The 27,040-nt window shown below is 33.0% G+C and overlaps 1 protein-coding gene across 3 annotated transcripts in view; it reads right to left on the bottom strand.

Moving 5' to 3' along the window:
• Positions 1-3,478: 3,478 nt before the first annotated feature.
• HMGN5 (high mobility group nucleosome binding domain 5) overlaps positions 3,479-27,040 on the bottom strand; it is a 53,997-nt gene continuing 30,435 nt past the window's right edge. For 2 of the 3 annotated variants that reach the window (XM_079123057.1, XM_079123056.1), the window contains 7 exons: positions 16,711-16,852; positions 10,765-10,892; positions 8,981-9,010; positions 8,623-8,652; positions 8,296-8,349; positions 6,212-6,346; positions 3,482-5,283 (listed from right to left, as the gene is read on the bottom strand). In XM_079123057.1, the coding sequence (XP_078979183.1) occupies positions 4,489-5,283; positions 6,212-6,346; positions 8,296-8,349; positions 8,623-8,652; positions 8,981-9,010; positions 10,765-10,779 (1,059 nt within the window). In that variant the 5' untranslated portion in view covers positions 10,780-10,892; positions 16,711-16,852 and the 3' untranslated portion in view covers positions 3,482-4,488. Of the gene's footprint in view, positions 5,284-6,211; positions 6,347-8,295; positions 8,350-8,622; positions 8,653-8,980; positions 9,011-10,764; positions 10,893-16,710; positions 16,853-27,040 lie in introns of all 3 variants that reach the window. The other variant, XM_079123058.1, reaches the window with a different exon arrangement.

The raw sequence follows: 27,040 nt of genomic DNA, 5'->3' as shown, positions 1-27,040 counted from the left end.
TCTTCTCCTATGTCCTCTTTAGCATTCATCTATAAGAGAAAACATGGCCCTTGACATTCTGAGTAATGTTTAACTCTTTTAAAGAAAGGAAAATCACTTTGCTCTACACTATTATATGATAGCTGATATAAATATGTTAAGACAAAGTTCATGGTAAACACAATTTTTAAAGAAAATGTATTATTAAAATCCTTAATAAACACCTAGAATGAAGAAGTCCAGTTATAGGCATAACATTTGTGAGAAAACCATTATTACTTTATATAAAATTAAGTTTTTGCCTAACTTATTTTTCCATCCTCAACAGATCATTATAATATGGAAAACTATTATGAGAGTAAATGAATTATTATTGATATATTACAGTCTTAAATCCACATATTTTGACTTAAAAACAACATATTTTGAGTAAATATCATAGTAACAAACTTCTTCTACATTATGGAATAGTGTTCTCATATAAGTCATTTGCTCATTGCCTGGTTTAGATTTAACTTAATTTTAGTACAGGAGACTAAATTTTAGTATAAGACTCTAAGCAAATTTGACAAGTTTTTTTTTTTGCTATTCCTTATGGTAAACAATTTGTTTTAACAGCACTATTTTTTTTTTTATTTTTGGAGAATTACTGTTGCAACATCTTCAAAAAATGAAGCGTTTTAAGAGCACAACACTACTGTTTGAGGATTATCAAAACCTGATTTTTTAAAAATAATGTCAAGATTTGTCTTTGTCATCTCACTAGGTCATTAATAATTATTAGATTATGGTTTGTGAGGTTAGACTCCAGCTCTAATATGCACTTGCTTTTTCCCTTTGTTCATATAATTCCAAAATGTTTTTTTTTATAAAGTTAATAATAAACAGCATAGAATATTTTAGATCTTATCAGGGAAAATATTAAGGGCAAGCCTTATTTACATAGCAGACATCCCCAATGAAGAATTATGTATAAGTATTCTGTATTTCAAGATGCAACAATAAAGTAGATTAATTTTCATACAATTATGATATAGTTTCAAAAGTTGTTCCTATTAGAAAAAATTTGATTCTATGCTCTGTTCTCAGTTAAAATCATGCTTATGAATGAGGAACTCAAGTCACACCAAACACGATTATATTAAAACTTGAGCACTATATACTCAGGAAATCAATTATTGTTCAGAATCAGTATTATATACCAAGAATTTGTGTTGCAAATGAAATAAAAAAAAGATGACTCATATTATTAAAGAAGCTCCAAATGCCCTTCTTGAACCATTTTTCTGTGTATTTCCCTATACATAGTTTGTACTCATAGCTACTTCTCCACATCTTTAGCAAAGGTTGTTCTACTGTAGATTTTCAATTTGTCTTCACATTCATTTCCAGTGATGGTATATTTTGCCTATTAACATCCCTTTTACTCCACTTCTTCCTGTATCTTGCAATTGTTGAGACTTCTAGGAGAGAATTATGGGAAACAAAAATTTTAAGATTATTTTTAGTAGTCAGTGAATCTTTGTTTTATTTATATATTTATTTTTTATTTACTTATATGTAGTGCTGAGAATCAAACCTACTGTTCCACACATGCTAGGCAAGTGCTCAACCACTGAGCTAAAACCCCAGGCCAGAAAACAAAATTTTGGTGGAAAATGGAAAGTAAAATTCAATTAAGTCATTAAGAAAGAAAATTAGACAAGACCTAAAAATGAAAATTCACTGTAATAATATGGTGTGGAAAAATATCCTTCCTTCCCATAATATGCCATGGCATTCTTGTTATATCTTTTACTATACATTAAAAATAATGTTTTAAGGTAAAGCTGGCTACCTTCTTTATGTAGAGGGCAGGATTTCACATGAAAAATTAAGACTGCCCATTACCACCATTCTGCCAGTCACCTGGAATGTTATTTCTAAATTGACAACCAGGATTTTTAGTTTTATTTTAGCAACAACAATGGAGAGGATTAAGGTGCTTAAGAGACCAACTTCAGTGTTGATATTTTGGCAATGGGTTCTCTGTAACTGCAGAATGTAATTATGAAGCAGATCAAGTGAATGCCTAGCAGTTTAACCAGTCTTTTTAGATTGGTATTTATTACTATAGCATTGTAGCAAATTTTGATTTTGATTTCTGTAGCAATGCAGCAAGTGTATAAAATTGAATAGTAACTACTAAACCTGGGGAATATTATTAGAGGCTTATGCTTTGAAAACTGGACTTCCTGAATTGTGCATAGTTTCTTTTGTACTTTAATTATATGTGAAGTCTTTTTAAATCCCGGGCAGTTGCCAAGAAATAGGAAAGAAGTAAGTCACTGAAGATGACACTATTTTATAACGAAAACTCTGAAGAATTCACAAAATGTCTGGTAGCACTAACAAATGAGTTTGGTGAATTTTCACAATACAAGTTAAATGTACAAAATCAGTTGTACTACTATGCACTGGCAGTGAACAATCTTAAACAGAAGTTAAATTGTCATTCCAGTTACAGTATCTAAAGAAAAAAATACTGAGAAATAAACTTAACCAAGGATATGGTGTAAGATTTATATACTGAAAACTACAAAAGAGTGCTAAGAGAAATGAAAGAGTACATAAATGGAAAGACACCTGTGTTTATGGACTGGAAGACTTACTACTATCAATATGGTAATATTATAAAACTTGATCTGTATAAACAACGAGATCTTTACTTAAACTCTGACTACATTTTTTTTGTAGAAATGGACAAACTGGTCCTAAAATTCATATGCAATTTTGAGGAACTATGAATAATCAAGAACCAACTTGGAGTAGTGATACTTCTAGATATTAAAGCTTACAATACTATAGTAATGAAAAGTGTGATAATAACAAAGATAGAGATAAATGATACAGAATTGAAAATCAAGAAATAAATCCATATATCTGTTATACATTGCTTTTCACAGAGTTGCTGTGATAAAGTGAAAACCATAGAGTAGGGAAATTTTTCAGAAATAATTTGACAATGAACTTATATCCAAAATAAAGAAATTCCTTAAAAGTTAATGCTACAATGAAAACTAATAAATGGACAAATGATTTGAATAGTAAACAAGCCACATGAGGAGATGAAAACATCATGAGAGAAATGCAAATAAAAATCACATGAGTTCTATAATTTCCAGATCACCCTAAAGAGCTGGCTATGATAAAAGACAGAGGGTAATAAGTGTTGGCAAAGACGTGGAGAAATTATTACCTTCATGCATTGCTGATGGGGATATAAAATGTTGAAGCCATTTTGGAAAACAGTCTGAAGTTTCTCTAAAAGTGAAACATACACTTATTGTAAAGACCCAGTGGTTTTACTCTTAGATTAGGTTTAGAAGAAATGAAAACATGCATCTTCATAAAAACTTGTACATGAATATTCATAGTAATACTGCTCATTACTGACAAAATAGAGATAATCGTAATGTCCATCAAGAAGCAAATGTATTATTTTGATGAAATGGAATATTATTCACCATAAAATTAAGTAATGATACACATTATGATACAGATGAACCTAAAAACATTGTGCTATACTAATGAAGCCAAACACAAAATGCCATATGCATATTGCATGATTCTATTTACATGAAGTGTCCATAGTTGACAAAAATTTCATAGAAACAAACCATTACCTGGGGATGGAGAGCGGCATGTGGGTTGGGAGAAAATGGGGAAAGACTGCTAACTGGCACTTTTTATTTGGATGATTAAAAATGCAATGGAATTACATAGTGATGGTGATTACCCAACATTGTAAACATATTTAAAACTAGAATTGTACACTTTAAATGATTAAAACTATGAGTTTTCTATTAAGTTTAGCTCAGTGAAAAAAGTTTTAATGTTTTCATTAATTTAACAATAGAATAAATAAAGTATTATAACATTTCACTAACAACAGTTTTGGAGATATAACAAACCATGATCATTTCTGAAATCTTTTTATTAAGAGAAATTCAGTAAAACTTTTTGCACACACATATAATCAAAACTGCCCTTCTGAAGTAAACATTTGTACTTCTTTGAAAATGGGATTACAGGTTTATATTTTTCCCAAGCTACTAATAAAATTATATTTGGGAAAGAAACTAAACATTACATGAAAATAGTTCACATTTTTATAAAAGCCACCTAAAGAACCAGAAGAATGTTGGAGGAAACTCTTTCTTTTGGAATTCCCCTATTTTGTGAAATTATCATATGTAGAAATAAAATTCAATTCAAAGATTTAACAAATAAATTACACAAAACAAAAAACTGTATTTTTATACATTCCACTACTATAATCACAAAATTTATAAATGAAGTTTTCATGGTAGGCATATTGTGACTAATAATCAGTATGAAGATGTTCTGAAATTAAATGACACTAAGGAAAAGCAGTGTTTATAAAACATCTGATAAAAATATTCATCTCTATTATCATTACAACAGAAAGGTACATGTTACCAAATTATGAAAGTATATAGGGCAGTGTTAGACAATACTCAGAGACTCCTCTTTTTTTCCATCTTCTTTTTTGACCTCTTCATTTTCAGCTTCTTTTCCAACTTCAGCCTTGTTTTCATTTTCCTTTTCATCTTCTCCATCTTTCCCATCCCCTTTTCCATTTTCTTCTTTTCCTTCTTCTTCCTCTTTTCCTTCTTCTTTCTCTTTTCCTTCTCCCTCTTTTCCTTCTTCTTTTCTTTCTTCCTCTTTTCCTTCTTCTTCCTCTTTTCCTTCTTCCTCCTCTTTTCCATTTTCTTCACTGACCTTTACATTTTCTTCCTCATTTTCCCCTTCATCTTTATTTCTATCTTCCTCCTCTTTTTCAGCTTCTTTGCCTCTTCCATCTTCCTCTTTTTCATCCTTCTCTTTATCCTCTTTTTCTTTTCCACTTTCTTCCTTTCTACAATCTTCATCATCTTTTCCATGTCCTTTCTCTTTTCTGTCTTCCCTCTCTCCATCATCTCCTTTCCCTATTCCATCTTTATCCTCCTTTCCATCTTCTTTCCCTTTTCCATCTTCATCCTCTCGCTCTTTTTGATCTTCCTTTGTTTCATCTTCTACTTTCTCATTTCTATCTTTGTCCTCATTTCCAACTTGTTCTTTCTTTTTTTCATCTTTGTCTTCTTTTCCATCTTCTCCTTCTTCTTTTTGATCTCGATCTTCATCTTTTGGATCTCTTTCATCTTTTTTTCCTTCTGCTGCCACTGTTTCTTTCTCTTCTACTTCCTCTTTTTCAACTTTTTCTTCTTTAATTTTCTCAATTTCTTTTGCAGGAACTGATGCCTAAATGTGTAGTGAAGAAAAACAAGATGGTAAATTGGAACTGTTTCTCCCACTTACTTAGATCACAATGTATCTATTTCATGGAATGACTAATACTTATTTTATAATAAAGTAATTTACCTATGGAAAATCATAACATAGAGAAAACATTCTAAGAAATAAGATTAAAGCCACACAAACATTCACAAATAGAAATCTGCAACAATAAATTCAGGAAGGCTTATTCATAAAATATTCTTCATTACAAATATGAAGACGAACACAGTAAATACAGGATTACAGAGTCATTCCATGTCAGTATTCTCACTGAGTAGCATGCATGTAAACAAAAGAGAGTCCTTGGGAAAATGATACATTTTGTTTTTACAAAGGGAAGATTTGGGCTTTTCAAAAAAATGAAAATTACTTGGAATGTCCTATACAGGTACAGAAGATATTCCATATATACGTTTGTTTTGTACATTTGATCAGTAAATCCCATTTTCAGAATCTTACTACAATATCTGAAAATGAATAATGCATTAAATATGCAAAACCTATTAAAACACTTATATAATGTCTTGTTTGCAATATGTAGGGGAAATAAAGGGAATTTACAGATTTCTTGGAAAGGAATTTGCAAATAGTCCATATGCTGACAAAAGCAATAGAGGATTGGTCTGCAGTTAATAAGAGGTTCATTATATTAGTATCAAGTCATGATCACTAGTATTTTTCAAGTAACAGCAGTGCTAGCCCACTGCTCTCACCACTAGTATCTGTAAATTCTCATATTTTAAATTTTCATTTCTCTTTATTACTATTAATTATAGAATCATTATTCATTTAGTGTTTCTCAACTTTTAAAATAAAAGGCAAATGAGATTTCTTTCAGTTGCATCCATTTTCAAGCTTTCGAACGGATAAATTTGTTAACATTGTAAGACACCTCTATAATTTTGGCTTCTCCATTTTCAGCATTTTCATTGTTGCATTCTTCAACAACTTCTTCTTGCTTGTCTTCAGCAACTGCTTTGGCATTTGTATCTAAGTTTTTCTCCATCATATCATTTTTGGTAATTTTCTGTTCAATGACACAAAAAGAATAAAAATAAATACATACAAAATTTAATTACCATGTCGATTAAATGGTGAAATGTCCTTCACCGGCTGTAGTAGTAATTTAGGGAAAAGCTTTAAAATGCCACATATGAGCCCAATGACAACAAAATTAACATATCACACTTTGTTTTATTGCAAACCTAAAGCACCATAGTTCTAAAATGTCTTAAATCAGGAATGCTTTATCAAGAAAGCTCTATGCCTCACTGCATAGGTAGTAGAAAGACCATTGGGTTAAAGGTCCTGAAAACCTATGCTTGAATTGTAGATATGTCACTTATTGTGATGTGATCTTGAGCAAAAGCATACATCATTTTGAGGTTGTTTTATCATTTGTAAAAAGACCAATATTACCCAACTCACAGTGACCTTATAGGAGGCAAACATAAAATTGCTTTAGAAATTGTAATGTGCAATATAAATTTGCTACTGTTTTTTAAAAAGTGAGGAACTAAGAGCTAAGAAAGTAATATTTATTTTTTGGTACTGGGGATTGAACTCAGGGGCACTCAACCACTGAGCCACATCCCAAGCCCTATTTTGTATTTTATTTAGAGACAGGGTCTCACTGAGTCGCTTAGTGCCTCACTGTTGCTGAGGCTGGTTTGAATTTGTGATCCTTGTGCCTCAGCCTCCTAAGCTGCTGGGATTACAGGCATGTGCCACCACTCCTGGGTAGGTAAATGATTTTTTAAAGTCTATAATTATATGGTACATGTTTTAGTCTAGCACTATTCTCTCTCTCTCTCTCTCTCTCTCTCTCTCTCTCTCTCTCTCTCTCTCTCTCTCTCTCTCATTTTATTTATTTATTTTTTGCAGTGTTAATGATCTAACCTAGTGCCTTGGTCATGCTACGCAAGTACTCAACTACTTAGCTATGCCTCCAGCCCTATCTTCTCTTTTTAAAAGAAAATAATATATATTTACTGTTTTAATAATTTAAAGTTGAGTAGCTAACTTTATAAAATAGTGAGCTTGAAAAGTATAATGGAGAAAAACTAAGAACAAAATTCTTAAAACATTTTTATTATCATATTTTGTTATTATGCATGTTTACTTGTATATTCTTCTAAGAATTCAAAGTAGAATTTGTAGAAGAACAATTCTTTAACTATTGCTGTATCAATATACAAATTAACTGATTAATATCATTAAATTGCACAGACAATAAAATAAAAATAAACATTCTTTTTTGTTGTCACTTGATATGAGTAGAGCAATTATTACTAAAACTTCACTTGCCCTAGTTTTAGCAATATCTTCTAATCAAAGATTTCGAAGCATTTTATAAACATGACAACAGTTTGCAATTTCTTCAACTAAAAATTGACAGGATTAGATGACTTCTACTGTTCCTCAAACTTCTATGACATTAGTAATTTAATAAATCCTTAAAATATCTTTATGTGTGAAGCAATTAAAAGTGAATTTAATATTGAGGATATTTCTATCTCTATATGACTTTAGTCACAACATCACATCATAGAAATCTATATAAAATCAATTGTGTCCATGGAAAAATTATGTATATGAAAATACAAACTGTAAATATTATCAAATGTCAATTACTACTATTATTGCAAATCACTAGTTTGGTTACTGCACTTTATACCCTTTATTCTCCTAGGAATTTGGTATTGTGACTACAAAACCTCAAAAGCATATACATTTAATGAGTCTATTCAACTAAAATTTAGTCCTTACCCAATAAAAATAGCAAAACCTGGTGGACCATCACAAAATAGGAAAATATATTCCCCACCCAAATGTTTTATATTCACTATACAATAAAATAAAGTATATTGTTAATTGAACAAAATACAACAAGCAAAATCACCAGGTATATGCCTTTTCATAAATTATTTCTTAAAAAAAGCAATATTCTTTCAACATTTGAAATTGAATATTTACCCTTGAAGTTGATGATCTTTTGGGTTTCAACTCTGGTATAATGGGCACAGGCATCTGTATTAAAAAAAATTGTCATGTAAAAAAAGGAAAAAAGGAAGAAATCATAATGAAGAAAGAACCTTAACAATGAAATTCTGTCTCTGAATTAAAATAAATGGGTATGGTTTAAATTGAGTAGTAGGGAAAAAAAGTAGTCCCTTAGTGTGTAAGTTTTTCTTCAAACTTCAATATGAATTATTACATGAAATATAATATTATTCAGGATTCTCTACATTTAAAAATTACTTTTCATAACACGTGGGCTTCTTTTTTCAAAAGACTACTTACAGCAGACAGTCTGGCTGATCTTCTCTTTGGCTATAAGTGAAAAAAAATCAGTTAAGAGAATTATTGTTTTACAAAACTAGAACTATTTTTTATTGTAGTGAAAATATTTGATGTAACACTACATAAATATTGTCATTAAAGAAGCAATTGGGAAATTGGTTAGAACAGTAAAAGTATAAGGTTTCATTTTCCCCTTTTCTAGATGCTCCATATGCTAAGGGGAAAAAAATCCCAAATTAAGCTTCACTTCCTGGGATAAAGTAACATAATGGCTAGTAACAAGGGTCATATATAAAAATGAATATGTAGTCCCTTCTTTCCAACTGATAAAGCATTTCTTAAAATTAAAGACACTCACCTCTTGCTTCACATCACTTTGACCTGCAGCCTATATAAGAGAACAAAATCACACAGAAATAAGGTTATCAATATAAGCATATAAATAAAAAATACTGCCTATGATTATAGTTTCAATATAGCCACTTATGAGATTTTCCTGGGTTCCCTCTAAAGTAGCCAAGTGATGTTTCCTAGGAACTATTCTACATACTGCTGTCTACAACAGTGCAAGCATGCACAAAGATTCAAGAGTATACTAAAGACTTAAGTTTACACAACTGATAGTCCATTTCATCTTTCTGTGTAAATAGCATCTAAAAATCAAACCATTTTGTTTTTGAAATTCACCTGCCGTATAGTTTAAAGCCAAAATAAGGGTGGGGTAGGGAAGAAATAAGGCGTTGTTTCATGCAATTTCCCGATCTGTTTTGCCTTGTGAGTGCTGTGCAAATGTATGTACCTATCTGACCCTCTCTACTGATTCTGAACTTATTCTCTTCTTCGACTTTTGCATAAAAGAACTACAACCCCCACAATGCTTTAGAGAGCAAACCTCTTTGTTAACAACGTTAATGCTTCACTCTGAGAAGCCAGCCGCGGATTTAAAAACTTCCCGCCACTACCTGCTCCAAGGTTGCTGTCAGCTCTCCAAAATTGCAAGACCCATTGCACAAGCCTAGAAAAGCACAGCAGTGGAACGCAATGGCGGGAACATGAGGAGGGGGGATGGTGATTAGAAACGATTGCTTTCCATATCTAAGTATCCCTTCAGCCTAAGATTTATCAAGCTATTGCATGTCATGCAGCCCTAGGACACTGGGGAATTTCAGCCTTATTCCTATGCTCTAGGAATAGGGAAGGTGGACAGATTAATAGGAATAATATAAAAACAACCATAATGCCTTACATTAGGATGGTGTTTTATGGCTTTATCAAACAACAAAATAGCATTCCATTTCACTTAGAAGAGACTCAAGAAAAATAAACAAGGAAAAAAGAAAACCAAGCGTGAACTTATTTCCCTTTTGAGAGGAGTCAGGAATTTTGAAGTGAGCTTTGGCAGAAGATCTGAACAGATCAGATCAACCCTGCATGTCTAAAGTGAAAAAATCCCAAACTTCCCCGACATAGACAATAGTTTATCGGGCACGGCTCTCTTATCACCTTTTCACCTTTAGCTAGAGAGCTTGGAGTGTGCCAGATCTCTCAGCCCTGAAGTTTCTAATTACATCGGTGAATCTTTTCCTTTGCTAGTGTAGTTTGAAGTCTGCGCCGCCTAATGGCACAGGGTTAACATTGCACAGCCATCTGGCATGACAAGAAGTGGAGGAGGGAAGAGGAAAAAAAAAGGGGGAAAAAGAAAACGGAAAGAACAAAGGCAAATATAGGAGAAAGCTGTGGCTTTCGTTCCCCCAAAGGGGACCGTGCCCCGAGAAAAGCCGGAGGCAGAGGAGGGAACTGTTGCCTGGAAGTGTGGTTGGGAGAAGTGTTCTCCAATAGGGTACGCGGAGGGAGGGGGGTGGGGTAGGAAGCGACAGCACAGCGCTATGGCTGTTTGTAATTCAGCATGGAGACACCTCTCAAGCGATTCTTCCCCTTAAACAAAACACGCCAAAAGTGAACTACCAGTTGCATGCCAGATCATCTTAAACCTCACACGGATTGCTCTTTGCCCTTCCCTCCCTGTCCTTTCGGTACATCATAAAATCAAACTAGAAGCCGAAATGTTTTTAAAAAATCTCTGCCTTAGGAAATTTGTATTTCACCAGTTAATCTCCCCTTCTGTCTTCCCATTTCACTTACCTTTCTTTTGGGCATTGTTGCAGCTCTCTATAGGAGATCTTAATAGCAGAAAAGAAGCCAAGAGCACTCTGGCCGACCGCTGGGAGAGCAACTGAGTTTTCAATGAACTAATTGCAGCACGACCTGTACTCGCCTCAAAAAAAAAAAAAAAAAAAAAAAAAAAAAATAGCTCTCGTTATTGGCAACATTAAACACGCCAAGACGCAACCAAACTACGTGAATGGTTAGAAGGGATGGGAGCCACATTGGAGTGACAGGTTGTCAAGCCAATAACAGGAGGTGGCCGGCGGGAGGCGTGGCCCGCGGACTTTCCCGAGGCCCTTGTATGCTGCCGGCTCTGACTGCGGGTGGGGTGGAGGAGCACGCGGACTTCGTAGACGCATAGCGCTCAGACAGGACCTGAAGGAAAACCAGAGTTGTCTTGATTATTTTTTCTTTTATGCTGTAATGACAAGCAAATGCCCCAACTGTTGCTTTCTTCAGTCTCAAGAATCCCCGCCTTTCCCATTTCGCAGGAGAAAAAGTGCTTTTGAGACCTGGTTGAGTTTGAGACACAGTCTTCCCTGACACATTAGCAGGAAGGTGGAGATGAAATGACAGGAGCACTCATTCACAGAGTGAAAACGCTTGGAAATCTTTATTTAACTGTGGGAACTTCCCACCAAAGAAGCATTAAGGTCCTGGAATGAGGTGGGTGCCCAAATGGCGTGCCTCTGGCGGGCAGAGAGTAACAATAAAACTGGGAACTGGAAGAGAGGAAGACGCCTGGAGGCGGGGATACCCGTTAAAATACCGTTATCCCACTTGGAGGGAATCCACCAAGAATTCAATGGAACCTTGCAGGAAGTTTGTAATAGCATAGTATAGCAGAAGAAAAGCACTGATGGAATGGATTTTTAATCCTAAAGCACATTTAGTGAAGAGACTCAGTCAGGAAGGTGCCATGCACATTTAGGACCCACAGTTTGGGTTACCGTGAAGCCATGGAGGCACTCAGCTCTGCCACAAAATTTAAAGTTGTGCCAAAAACTCAGGAGATTAGGTTGAGGTGAGTTATGCACGTGCAGGATAAGAGCCTATCTTTATTTAAATTTTTAATATTTTGTTCATCATAGGCTTTTTGCATTAAATTTATCTTTTTAAAAATATTGCATTAAAATATTTTTTGTTGGGGCTGTGGTTGTAGCTCAGTGGTAGAGTGCTTGCCTAACGTTTGAGGCACTCGGTTCCATCCCCAGCACTACATAAAAATAAATTTAAAAAGGTATTGTGTCATCAACAACTACAAAAATTTAAAGAAAAAGAAAACTACAAAAATGTTTTAAAATATTTGTTTTCAATATTGAGTTTTGGGGTGATCCCTTAAATTTTTTTTCTTTTCCTCAGGAGAGTTCTCTCTAGCTTTACTCAAGTCTCAAACCAATACAGGGAACACTTTTTGTAAGAGACACTTCTAGCTGCCTTCCAGTGTCAGTTCCTGAGACCTAAAGTTTTGAGTCTCTGTGTGGAGACTACATAAAGTACTTGCTAACACTTATGGTTAAAAGGGGGACTCAGATTCTAGCAGCCCTTTTTCAGTTATACCTTGTTTTGGTTGTTGCTAAGAGCTAATTGTGTTTTTAAAGTGCCCCAACAACACTCCACATCCCTAATCTGGAAGTTTAATCAAAAGAAAAATTTAATCTTTTGAACAGTTACTTTAAGGAAGAATTTCATTTGTGTTCATATGGATTAAAAAATTGTAATCATTGTTTTTAAAGATGAATACTATATCTGCTACAGAATGCCAAACCGTCCCTTCAAAATAAAATGTAGCCCTAAGAGAACACATCATTTTTGGGTTTGTCCCTTCTCCTCCAGCAGCTACAGGGTAGAATTAAACAAATCAGATAAAATAAGACTGATCTCAGCTCAGTTTCCTTCCCCCAACACATATTGAATTCTTGTGTGAGTAAATAAATCAGAAACATTTAATTGCTTCCTTTGCCCCACAGTTATTGGGACCATTCCTTCAGGCTCTGATGCCTCTTTTAATTATTCTTTTTAATTAGCTTTTAAAAAATTTTTGTGGCACTGGGGATCAAACTCAGGATCTCTGAGCATGCTAGGCAAGTACTTAACCACAGAGCCACATCCCCAACCCTCCAATGCCTCTTTTTACCCTTATGGTAAAAGTGTTTTGGGGTGAACATAGATACGTTTCAATCATTTTATTGTCCCAGGGTTAGAAGGTAAGCATAAAAATGGACTAAATATAAGGATTGCATTATAAGAATAAGGATAAAAATGAAAGGAATGAAAATTTGTCAGCACTGGAATGCATTCATTCAATAAAATTTTATTTAGCATTATTTTGTGGGTCAAGTTTTGTTTTTGTAGACTAGCTTATGAAAATGCAAAATCCTGTGGAATGCAAAATTGTATTACACATTTTCTGCCCTTAAGGAATTTTATAAATCTGTAGGACTGAGTAAACAGATGCGTACATATTTACAGCTTAAGGATGTTTGTATCATTTGAGTGGTGCAATCTGAACTCAATAATAGAACAGAAGGGAAGGATCTTTTAGAACTGAGATAATTAGAGAAGGCTTTTGTTAAGGAGGCAGTATTTCACTTGGCTCTGAACTATTGGATAGACTGTTATATTATAGCAAATACAGAGGCAGGGAAAGTTTGTACTTGTTCAAAGAACAGAATGCCTAGTCGCAGTAGATTGAAACAAATGATCGTGATGAGCTTTGGGAGATAAATCTTAGAAGTTGGAGGAAAGGCAAAACATGCAGAACAGTGAGCTCTAAAATTCCTCTTAAGTTTGTCAATAGTATTCTTTTTTGTCAGTTTTTCCTCCATTCTGTCTAATCTGTTGCAATTGTGATTTATGTCTTCTCAAATTGCAAAAATAGTCATGCATGCATAAGAAAATTTTGAAGTGTGAAGCATTTGTCTGTTTCTTAACTCCCATTTCCCATTTGCCCTGTTCTTTCTAAGCGGTTATCAGGGTTGTCCTTTGTACCAGCCAATTTGATTTAAGTTCTTTGCCTTTGCTTTATTGTTACCTAATTGCGACTCCATTCTCTTATATCTTCACCTATCCGATGTTTACCCAACTGTTCACACCCAATCCAAATACCATGTATTTGACAAAAGCCTTCTCTAATCATTTCAGCCCTACAAGATCTTTCCCTCCTGTTACAGTATAGAATTTAGGTTGTACCACTTATATGACAAAAGTAAGCTCAATTTTTAAATATTTTTTTCCTCAACCATTTAGCCCTGCTCTTCACATCAACTCAAACTTCTTTATACTTATTTTTCTTGCCTAAATATTTTTTCAGCACATCACACTACTTATCTCCTGTAGAATTTACTGTCTCTACAAATTATTTTTTCTAAAATTGATAAATTTTTCTAAAGTAAATGTTTCATTTTTATGTAATTACCAAAGAGATACTTTTTTACTAAATGATTTTTATAAAGTTACATTGGTTTGTTTCTCTTTTATTTATTAGTAACTATGAATGTTGATTGCCTGACAGTTCTCCACAGGACTTCCTAATTTCCCCTGGCTGTTAAACATATCTACCACAACTCTCAAAATCTACAGGATCTGTAGCATATCCATTCAGTAACTGGTGGAAAATGAGATAGGAGGATGTAAAAAATTATAGATTAAATATATCTGCATAAAAACATTTGATATAAGGACACAAATTATTAAGATTTTTTATGAGACAAAACAAGATACTAGACAGTCACAATAAAAGAGGTCTTCCAGTGCTCTGTATATTCATAGTTCAAATTTATACAATGCATAATTACAAATATTCTAGTTATCCTTTTTTTCTTTTTGGGGGGTTGGGTGTGAACTGGGGATTGAACTCAGGGGTGCTCAACTATTTAGCCACACTCTCCAGCCCTATTTCGTATTTTATTTAGAGACAAGGTCTCACTGAATTGCTTAGCGCCTTGCTGTTACTGAGGCTGGCTTTGAACTCAGGATCCTCTTTCCTCAGTCTCTTGAGCCACTGGGATTACAGGTGTGCACCTCCACACAGGGGGTTATTCTACTTTTCAAATATTGGACTTTCAAAGGCACTAATTGGTAATAAATATTTTCTTTTCCCTCTTAAAACTTCTTTAATTTGGTCTTATCTATGCAATCATTATTTTCAAAATTGAAAAATATTGGAAAATTTCTTAACATTTTTAATAAACAATGATATAAGAATTACAGCATATAACTAAAATGTTGTGTTTCAAAGGTTTGATATTTTCAGAGGGTGAAATAAAGGGTAAGTCTACATTGAGCCAAATACATCAATGTACTTATTTCTGAACCTTGTATGTGATTGATGGAAGAATTTATTTATATTGATAGTGGGACTTAGCTGAAACTGATTCTTGAAAAAATTATAACCTGGAGAACCCAAAGCTTCCAATATCTTATGTTTATTCACAGCAGGTCTGAGACTAATAAAATATTGAATTATGAGTGACCCCTGTTATGATGGGTCTGTAAGGTATGTTTCCAATTTTTTTTTTAAATGAGACTGCTTTCCAGAAGTAAAAGGAACACAGTAAATGTTATGTTTCAAATTGCAAAATTTCTATCAAAATTTCTATCAAATTTCTATCAAAATTTCTATCAAAATTAAAGTAGTAATTTCAAAAAATGCCATGTTTATATTCTCAAACATTAAAGTTTAGAGGAGATACTGGAGAATGCCTAGTTCAATAACCTCAGAATACAGATAAGTAAACTCAAGACCAGAGGGTTTAAATAAATTGTCCAATATCATGTATTAAAAGTGGAGCAGTTTTTTCATTTTCATATTAAAACTTTTAGCTATGGTTGGAATCTTAACAATTATATAACTTAAACAAAATTTTAGTAACTATATGATAATTTGGTAAACAAATTTTGTTCAATTTTAATAAGTTCAAAACTTCAGAGCAAACTTTGACCATCAACCCACTTCCTATATTTATCTTGCTGTTTATTCACTGAATCTTCCTTTCATCTATGATCCTAAGCTTGAATCCTGTAGTCATTTTTATGACCTCAAGAAATAGAAAATTTGTAGAAGCTTCACTTTCGCAATTTTCATTTGATCTAAAGCAATAATAGTAAATGAGGGTTTTTAAGCTTGATATTGTCAAATATTTGCCCGTCCTTTCCTGTGTTGTTTGCCGACCGAGAGGTTTTCAAATAAAATTCAGTTGAGCTTTCTCATTGGTCAGAAGTTATTTAAAGATCTCTGACTTCCAGTAGGGGTCCTCATTTACTTGAAAAGCATTTCAAACTCTCTCACTTTAGCTATGAAGATTACTAGTTTCCTTAAGTTTATTTATTTATGTATCATACCTTTATTTAAAATACACATTCCTTCAAACTAAAAAAAACCTGCATATATTTAAGGTGTAGATGATATTTGTATATGTACACACATAGTGAGCTTATTATTATAGTCAAGCAAATTAGCACATCCATCAATTAAAATAGTTACCTTTTTGTTGGATGCACACCTAAGTCTATTTTCTTAGCAAATCTCCAGTACATTTACTAAATTCTACCTATTAAATTTAATTTGTTATTTTGGCATAGTTAATGCCTATGTTTCTGCATAAAATATTAAACTTTTTAATTCTTAATATTTTTCTGTTTTATTTTCAGCCATATCTCACAAAAGCACAGTATTAATCCCTAGCTTATAAAATACTAAGATGTAGATTGTAACACTTTTTTAAGTCATGTGAATACTGTGCTGCACTGCGATAATGATATCTTTAATTTAAAGTAGTTATATTTTGGCTTTATATATTTGAATGTGCTGTAATGTTCCAGGATTCTGCAATCTCCTTAAAAAGCTCACTAATGCTGGTTACTCTCCTAAGACAAAACAAAACAAGAATTGATAAATGGCCCAGGCTGCCTAGGTAAGACTAGGTCTTACTTTCAAGGAAAGATTTTCCAAGTAGTTCAACTGTCCATCTGTGAAAATTGGTTAGGTACTGTCATCCTCAGGGGTGGAGATTTAGCCCAGTGGCAGAGGCTTGCCTCAAGGCCTAAGGTTCAGTCCTCCATCCTGGAAGAAAAACAAGATACAGTCATTAAACACTAAGAAAACAGTAGCAACCCTTCAAGTATGTTCTGTCTGAAACCAATGTACTCACTAAGAAAAATATTCAGTCCTCACTTTGTATCATACTACAATGTTCTCTGTCAGTATTTGGCTTTCACCCACACACTTAGAGCCTTACTGATCAGGTCATTTTATATTAAGCTCAGTGTACCCACACAAATTGTTTTATTTTGTTATATATTATTTGAAACACAGGGGTTGTCATTTGGAGATTATTTTAACTTAGATATACTTAAAATAAGACAAGGTTCAAACTACTTTTCTTCCATATTTAAACTATAGATAGGAACACTGAAGAAAGTAGTAGAAGGTAAGCAAGTTTTCTTGTTTGAGGAAATTGGCAATCTATGCTATTTTTAATACTGATTGCATATTACTTCAAGAGGCTAAATAAACAAACAGTTGTTTAACAAAGGTATTAAATATTAAAATACTCCAGAGTGTGCATCAAAGGAAGAGTGCAGGAAGAGAGAGTAAGATCCTCCAGTGAAGAATTACTAATCATTTTTGGGAGGATCATATATATGCATCCCTATGTTCTTACATTCTAAAAACATTATGGAAACCATTAATATGATGTTCTCCCATTTACTTGTTTTTCAAGAAATCATTCTTTTTTTGTTTATTTTGTCTTATTTTTTAAAAATCAGTTCATGTTCAATTCCTTTGTTAAACATAGTTGACTTATTTCATTTTCCACCTATTTAAAACTTGGAAAATTATATTTTGTATTGAAATGAGTAACCATTCAAGCAAAGGTACTTGCTCAATTTTTATACACTTTAATGACAATGGCATAAATCTGCATTTGTACCTTTTCATTATTTTCAGTAAACTAAGCATGTCTTTGAAACTACTACTTTGGTTTCAGGGTAAATTGCCTAAATGGAAACATGACAATATTTTAAAAATATGCTCACTAAATAGTATAATTGTTTCTTTATAGTCTACTTCATATATGACAACATGGTTGATTCAGTTTATACAAAGGTGTAATTACTCCTTCGGTTTCCTTTTTGTTTTATGTTCTAGTTCACTTCTAAGTTTATTATAAGATTAGACTGCATTCAGCTCTTAATTTCTCCTGGATAAGGCCTATGTTGGAAATTTTTTTAAAGGAATAAAATATAAATGGCACATACTATTTTGCTTCTTGATGTATGTTTTGCTTTGTAAAATATATCTGTGTAGTGTTTGAAAACAAAAACATTTTGTGAGTGTACACTAACTTTTGCTTATCAAAGGTAATTTCTTGTTATATTTGGTCATTTCAATTTCATCTTTAAAATAACTGTGGCAGGATGATTTCCCAAACATTAAATTTTGTTTTGTTTCCATTTCAAGAACTTGTCCAAGTCTTTGTGGTTTTCCCTTCAGTCAGTTGCTTATGGCTATTCCTTAGAGAATTACACTGCCCAGGTTCTTGAAATTTGTGGAAGTTAAGTATCAAAAATAGCGGGGCAGGGCTAGGGAATGTAGCTGACTCCCTAGCATGTTTGTGACCTGAGGGTCAGTCCCCTTTATTGAGGCAGGGGGCTGTCTTCAAGGAATGGAAGCAAAGAAAATAACCATACTGAAAGATACTTGGAACATTCCTTTCCATAAGCCAAAAGAAGGGATTGGGGTTGGGATGGTGAGACCATTGTTTCTATTTGCACATAGTATCCTAGATTAAAATGTAACTGTGGGAAGACAAATTACACAGTAGCAATAATATGAAAAGGTCACTTTTGAAGGTGGAACAAAAGTGAGTCATAGACAGGTGGGAAGAACCAGTACTAGATAGCAGCACCAATTTACTAACTTAGAAACATGTCTGCTTCCCTTACCTTAGTCAACATTCAGTATTTTAAAATGCACTATGTTTTATGAATTCAATGAGTTAAGATGTCTTCTTGTAATATACATGTAATTATGATTGAAAATGAATATTTTGTCTTATGTTTGATGGTCAGTTGTTTCATTGGCCATATCCTTTATTTTTCTATTGGATTTTTCTCATTCATCTTATAAGCTTTTGAAGATTTTTAACTGACACATAATCCTTATACATATTTACATGTGCACATTTTCTTTATGATTTCTGAGTTGTATTTTCTCCTACAAGAATCTCATCATTCCAAAAGCATACACATTCATTCACAATTCTCTGTAGAAATTGTATGGTTTCACTTTTCATAATTAAATATTGGTTCAGTCCTTTAGAAGACCTATTTTAGTTTAAGGAGTAGTGGGGATACTTTTTTTTTTTTGTTTTTTGCAAAATATGAGCCTGTGTCTCAGCACAGAACATATGTACACGTGAGGAAATTGATGCCTAAAGCAATGAGGCCAATGAAGAGTTATTAGCAAAGTTGAGATTAGAAATTGGGTCTCTTCAACTTTTGGCCTGTAATTTTTTCAGCAAAGAGCACTGACTCATCACTTCTTCTGCTTAATTAAGTACTTTCCTAGTTTGACTGCATTGTGATTTACTCTAACCCAGTAGAAATTGGATGAAAAAGCTTTTTAATTATAAACAATTATCTGCTTGCCACCAGGAAAGTGTGAATTAGAAAATGATTTATTTCTTTGTATTGAAAACATCTATACCAGGAACTAGAGAGAGAGAGGGAGAGACCAGCTGTGCTTTAGACTGGCTTTTGGCATAAGTTGTGAAGGTAGTGATCATAGTGCTATCATAAGAGGGAGTTGGGATAAGAATGGGAATGAGGTAAAAGGGGAACACTGGCTTTCATTGTATTATTCTCTTTTGTTGTACCTCACAAAATCACTAATAAAAAATTATTAGTGATGTACTTTCTAGTTTACTTCTATTAAATTAATAATGATAGCATTCATTTGTCAGGAGCTTACTGTGTGTCATTTACTATATTACACTTTACATGAATTATCTCTGGTCCTCAGTTCACAGATGATACAGCTAATAATTTTTGAAACAGAATTCGAACTCACATCAGTTAGACTCCAGAGACTCTGCCCTTTTAATTATATTTCAGTTCTTTCAATTTTTTTCAGCATTTCTGCCTTTGAATATTATTTCAGAAATTCATTATTATAAGAATATTCAGCATATAAAACTTTGCTAATGTAATTAATTTGATACAGAATTAATTATGTTTGGTTTCCTGTATGGCAGTTTTAGAATTTCAGTTCTGTCTGGGACACAGTGCCATCTTGCCTCCAACTGAGAAATAGCTACTAGATCAATGATAATAGAATGTAATTATCCTCACCACAATTTTAACTCATGTCCATTCATTCCATAAATATTCATTAAGCTTTTATCACAGTCTAGCCATTGTATTAAACACTGAAGATACAAGATTTGATGCTGATGCTTGAGGAGTTCACAGTCTAGTAGATATGAGCATACCTACAAAAACTGCAATAAAATCTAAGTTGTGATGTAATAGATATATGTGCAAAATAGTATGGAATTAAGAGCAAGATACAGCTATTGCTGTCTAGGAGTAGGGTCAGGTAAGGACCTACTGAGGAAGTAAAGACAAAATAAGAGAGCCAGGAATTCTAAATAAAGGAATTATTAATAATTCTATATACATTTTACTCGACATAGAAAGTAATATTTGTTAAAACAGTTTTGCTGTTATAGTTATTTTTGTAATACAATGAAAACAAATGCATAACTACTAAAAGATTTTCCAGTGTACGCTCCTAAATTTTCTTGTTAATGGACAGTGGTGCTGTCCATTAACACTTTGAAAAGCATTACTCAGTGACACTAGGAGTACTGCTGCTTATGACATTTACATAACTGAAGAATTTGTTATCCATTTGGACTATGTATTTCTCATAGCTAAGACAGAAAATATGTGGCATGCATACTATTATATTTATGCCATACCGTTTTACTGACATGAAAAGATAATCATTATATTTTTAACTTAGTAGTGCTGTTTTTGTTTTTATTGTCATTTAAATCAGTTTTTCAATGAGAATATTAAATACAGAAAGGTTTGGAATCATAGTAAACAGAATTTCCATTACACTTTTTATTATAACGAGCATGAAAATACCTGTTTTCTTTTAGTGAATACCAAAATCAATGAAGCTATCAATGATGAATCTATGAATGGATTCACATCTAACAAAAAAGAGTGACACTAAATAACATATTTGTTTATTCATATTACAGAACTTTTCAATATAAACAAACTGAACTCCAGCAACCTGTTAGAAATCATGTCATGTGATGTGCTCTATTTCTGTTTCTCAGTTGTGTTTGTGTGCCTTGGTATAAACATTGATTACATCCAGTTTGGGAACTTCCTAATGTGTTTGCATACTATCATTTAATTTTGTACTGAACTTGAATGTTATAATAAGTTTTGGATTTAAAACTTTGCCTTCTTCAGCATGGAGATTCCTCAGGAAACTTGGAATGGAACCCCCATTTGACTCAGTTATCCCAATCTTTGTTATATACCCAAAGGACTTAAAATCTGCATACTACAGTGACATAGCTACATAAAGTTTAAAGCAGCTCAATTCACAATAGCTAAGCTATGGAACCAACCTAGATGCCTTTCAACAGATGAATGGATAAAGAAAAAGTGGGATATATACACAATGAAATATGACTTTGCCTTAAAGAAGAATGAAATTATGGCATTTGCTGGTAAATGGATAGAACTGGAGACCATCATGCTAAGTGAAATAAGCCAATCCCAAAAAACCAAAGGCTGAATGTTCTCTCTGATACGTGGATACTGAAACACAATAAGGTGGGGTACAGAAGAATAGAAATTCATTGGATTAGACAAAGAGGAAGGAAGGGAAGGGAAGGGGGATCAGAATAGGGAAGATAATGAATGAGACATAACTTTCCTATGTTCATGTATGAACATGAACAGTGAAACTCCACATCATGTACAACCACAAGAATGGGGTTCTAATTAGAATAAGTTATACTCTACATATGTATAATATATCCAAATACATAATACTGTCACATATATCTAAAAAGAACCAATAAATTTTTAAAAATTGACTTCTTTAATGATTTAATTATTTTAAGTTTTTGATATTAGAACTCCACATTTCATCACTAGATTTATTTGTATTTCACTAAAAACTTTATTGAGATACAATTTATAAATCATGCAATTAATACATTTCAAGTGTAAAATTCAATCTTTGTAAATTTACTGAGTTGCACAGCCATAATGAATAAAATTTAGTGTTTAAATTATCCCCAAAAGAAAACCATTATCCATTAGCAGTTTTTCTCTATTCACCCCTAACTTCTTCCACCAATTGATCTTCACATTCAACACAATTTCTGAGTTTATGCAAAATTAAAGCGATCCATAGTAGTCAAAGTAATTTTGGAAAGCAAAAATATATTTGAAGGAGTCAGAATTTCCAATTTCAAAACTAATTTCAAAATAATATTAATTATAACAATGGCATAAAGAGAGTCATATGGATCAACGAAATAGAATTGTGATTCCAGAAACCATTACATTTATGGTAAACTTATTTTCAAGAAGGGTGCAGAAAGAATACAATAGGGAAATGTAGTCTTTTCAACAAGTAGCATTGGAAAATGGATATCCACAAGTAAACAAATTAAATTGGACTCCTTCACACCATAAGTAAGAAATTTACTCAAAATATATTCTACACTAAATAAAACCTAAAGGAGATATATCATGTAAACATGAATTTCAAAAAGTAGGCATTACTGCATTAATATTCAATAGAGTTCAGAGAAAATAAATTACTAGGGATAGAAGCACATTACATAATAACAAAAGAATTAATTCACCAGGAAGACATAATGATCCTAAATGCATCAGACAAGACAGTCCCAAAACAAAAACATGAAGTGATACCTAATAGAGCTTAAGGGGGAAAGATACAAACATCAAGTAGAGTTGTGGTCTTCTACATGTTTTTATTAGTAACTGACAAAACTACTGGACAGAAAGTCATGAAAGATAAAGAAGAACTAAACAGTATAGTAGTCCCTAGTTATCTGTGGTTTTGTTTGTTATGACTTAAGTTACTTACAGTCAACTGAGTTCCAAAATTTTTCAATGAAAAATTATAGAAATAAATAATTCTTAAACATTTAATTCCGTATCATTCTGAATATTGTGATAAAGTCTTGGACCATTCTTCTCTGTCATACCCAGGACAGGAACCATCCCTTTGTCTAACATATCTATGCTGTATAGCCATCTCTGGTATTATATAAACTGTACTGGTATTACAGTGTTTGTATTTAAGTAACTTATTTTACTTAATGGTCACAAAATACAAGAGCAGTGATGCTTGAAACTTGAATATGCTAAAGAGAAACTATAAAGTGCTTTGAAATGAAAAGATGAGAAGTTTTGACTTAATAAGGAAAGAAAAAAGCATGGTGAGATTGATAAGATCTACAGTAAGAAAGTATAATTGTGAAAAAGAAAAAAATAAATTTCTGCTAGTTTTGCAGACACAAGTTACAGCCGCAGTGAATGATAAATATTTTGTTAAGATGAAAAAGGCATTAATTTGTGTATATAAGTATAGGAAAATTTATAAAACATAATGGGCTCAATACTATCTGTGGTTTCAGGCATCCAATGTGAATGTAATAACATGCAGATAAGTGGCAACTACTATACATTAACATAGACATGTGATAAAAGTGCATATAGTTTTATACACACACACACACACACACACACATACATACCGACATGAGTGAATAAAATTTTGGAGAAATGTGAATAAAATCAGTGGATTGTACAATGCCAATAGCTTGTTTATTATATAATTTTTGAAAGATTTCCATTAGGAGAAACTGGGTACAGGAGTTCTTTATTATTTCGCATAACTCATGTGAATCTCTAATTCTCAACAAAAATTTCAATTAAAAATATACAGTGTGTGACATTTGTCCCATGAACCATAGTTTGTCGACTTCTCTAAAGAGTTCTCAGTGACATGTTTCCCCCCAGGAATTAAATAATCATAGTTGAATGACTGGTATCTTTCTGCAGTAAGTTTTCTTATGTAGTATTCAAAGCAGATATGTTTACTATGCGAATGTCAATCAATATCAGGGTAAGCCAGGGGATATCCAGAAATGATACAGGGCTAACAGAAATCATCAACAGCTAACATCTTGCTGGTTTCTTCTTCTTTACTTGCAATGACAAGACAACAGTCCAAAATTTAAATCGGAGTTGAAATTCAAAATTCTGTGTCCCTTTGCCTAGACCATTTTCCTCTTACCCCAAATTCCTGCAAGTTTTTTGTTAAATATCAGTTTTTCAGTGAGACCTTTCCTGATGATACTATTTTAAAACTTATCTCCCCGTCTCCTTTTCTTGCTTTATTTCCATAGCATCTATAATTTTCTAAAATACTATTTAATTTACTTATTTATTTGGTTTATATTCTTTCTTCTCCTCTAGAATGGATGCTCCATGTAGCAAGGATTTATGTTTGCATGGCAGGTGCTTTATATCATAGTAAGTACTCAAATAATTGCCTATTCAATCCCCTGCCTTTTGTTCAAAGAAGGTCTCTCAGTAGATAGATTTCTCATCTGGCACTCTGGATGTCAGTGGGGTTGACAAAGCAATCACAGCTTAATAACATAAAATCATTAATACTGTCAGTCGGCCAACCTCAAGTTCATAGTTCAAGATGCTCTTTGATGATAGTTCAACCATGTATCTAGAACAATTGAGCTCAAGTATCAACATAAGTATGAGTAGCTTCATCTAATTCCCTATACTAATAAGTTATTGTGAAATAATGACTCTTTTTTTTTAGTGTTAAGTCACTGAGGTTTGGGAGTTTATTGTTGACACAGCATAACCAAGACTATCTTTTCTTACGTTTTCTTTTTTATTAATACCGATGAATTGTACAGACTAATGGGTTTCACTATGACAGATCTATACATGCATATTTAATGTATTATCATTTCTGTCTCCAAGTAATGTAAAAACATTACTTATTTTGTTGTTGTTGTTCTTGTTGTCATTGTTAAGTTTTATGAGTTTCTTATATATTCTGGATTCATCTTCTGCTAGATGAATCAAATGTTGACAAAGATTTTCTCCCATTCTGCAGGTTGTGTCTTCACTCTTCATTGTTTCCTTTGCTGTGTAGAAGTTTTTAATTTGATATCCCATTGGTCAGTTCTTTTTTTAAGTTTATTTGCTATTTTTATTTGTTTTTATTAGTTATACATGACAGTACAATATATTTTGACATTATATATTTATGGAATGTAACTTTTCATTCTTCTGGTTGTGCATGATATAGAATTACATTGGTTGTGTAAATCATGTGCAAATAGGAAAGTAATGTCCAATTCATACTACTATCTTTCCCATTCCCTTTTCCCAGCCCTTCCCTTCATTCCCCTTTGTCTAATCCAAAGCACTTCTGTTTTTCCCTATTTGCCCCTTATTGTGATTTCGTATGTGCAAATTAGAGAGATCATTTGGCCTTTGGATTTCTGGAGAACAGCTTATTTCACTTAGCATGATAGTCTCCAGTTCCATCCTTTTGCTGGAAAATGCCATAATTTCATTTCTCTTTATGGTTGAGTAGTATCCATTTTATATATATATATATATATATATATATATATATATATATATATATATACACTCACATTTTCTTTATCCATTCATCTGTTGAGAGGGACCTAGGTTGGTTCCATAGTTTAGTTCTCTTAGCAGCAGATTGCCATTACACATACTAAGTCTGGAAGAGGATTGGAGTGAGTCTAGGTCAGTTGGACCATTATTAAGTTTTCCAGTGCCCTGAAATCTGTCTCTGTGTGGTTCTATAGGCAGATTATAAAGGCAACTAAGATTCCTGTAAGTCAAAATAAAGCTAAAATACGGGATAAAATCCTGTCTTATTTTTATCATTATTGGGTAGTTAAAATATTTCTTGCTGGTGGGCCTGGCACACTTGTACATAAAATGATTGAAGATTTTGCAATAAGTTGTTTTTAAATATATATTTTAGTTGTTGGTGGACAAAATACCTTTACTTTATCTTTATGTGGTGCTGAGGATAGAACCCAGAGCCTCATGCATGCTAGGCAAACACTGTACCATTGAGCCACAACCCCAGTCCCTGCAATAAAGTCTTTTATGTTGTTATATTAACTCAGTCATGGCTGGTGCTAGACTAAAGTACAATGGCTACATGATGGGTACTGATGTCAAAGTAGCTTTTTAGCTATACATATAGGTTCCAGGCTGCCAGCCTTGGTGGTATCTATCAGTGTTTTCTGTTAGAGTGTGAAAAACCTTTTTTGGAAAGTCATGTTTAGGGTATCATCATTCTATAGCACATTCTTTCCAACAGCTGGAACTCTTGTACAGTGTCTGTCTCCTGCCTTGAAAGAATTGGTATTTCTTCATGAACAGGAAGTTGCATACACTCCAGCCTGATAGTACTGATACAACATAGGTTTGACATAGAAACCTATGTGCAGAATGACACATATCTGTACATTTTCAATTAGATAAGATATCTAAAATGTTCTGCCTTGCTCAGAAGTATGAGGCCTGCGTGCCCATGACAATATATAAAGAAGTCACCAATTGACCCAGATAAAGGAAAATGTTTTTGAAAGGCATTAAGTACTTAGACAAACGCATATGTGGTGCCTGGAAATGCATGTGTAAGACCATTGATTACAAAGTCAACAGTTTTTCCAAATATTTTTAACTGATTTTTCAATGATATCTTTGGGGTGGGAGCTGGGGATCAAACCCAGAGCCTTCCACATGCTAAGCAGGCTATTTACCACTCAGCTACAATCCTAACCCCTTCCAGTGATGTCTTAGTGAAAGAACTGCAGGATCTATACCAGCTCATCTATGTCTATATGTATAATGCTTCTGGAATTACAGGTTTCATAAGGTGATTGTCATGTTCTACACTTTAGACTGTGGAGAGTTAGGTAGAAATTCTCTCTAGAAGTTTGTAGGTGATAGGATTAACCAAGGATGACCTGAACCAGAATGAGAATTCAAATGGTAGCCAAGTAGTTAAGTACCATATCAGAATAATTTTGTCTCTCTTGGTTACCATTTAATTCACCTGTGAAATTTTAGCAGTTTTTAATAGTCG

This window comes from Sciurus vulgaris (assembly GCF_902686455.1).
Source record: "Sciurus vulgaris genome assembly, chromosome: X".
Taxonomy (NCBI): Eukaryota; Metazoa; Chordata; class Mammalia; order Rodentia; family Sciuridae; genus Sciurus; species Sciurus vulgaris.
The sequence above is the reverse complement of the archived record's forward strand: the minus strand, read 5'-3'. Positions and strand labels throughout refer to the sequence as shown.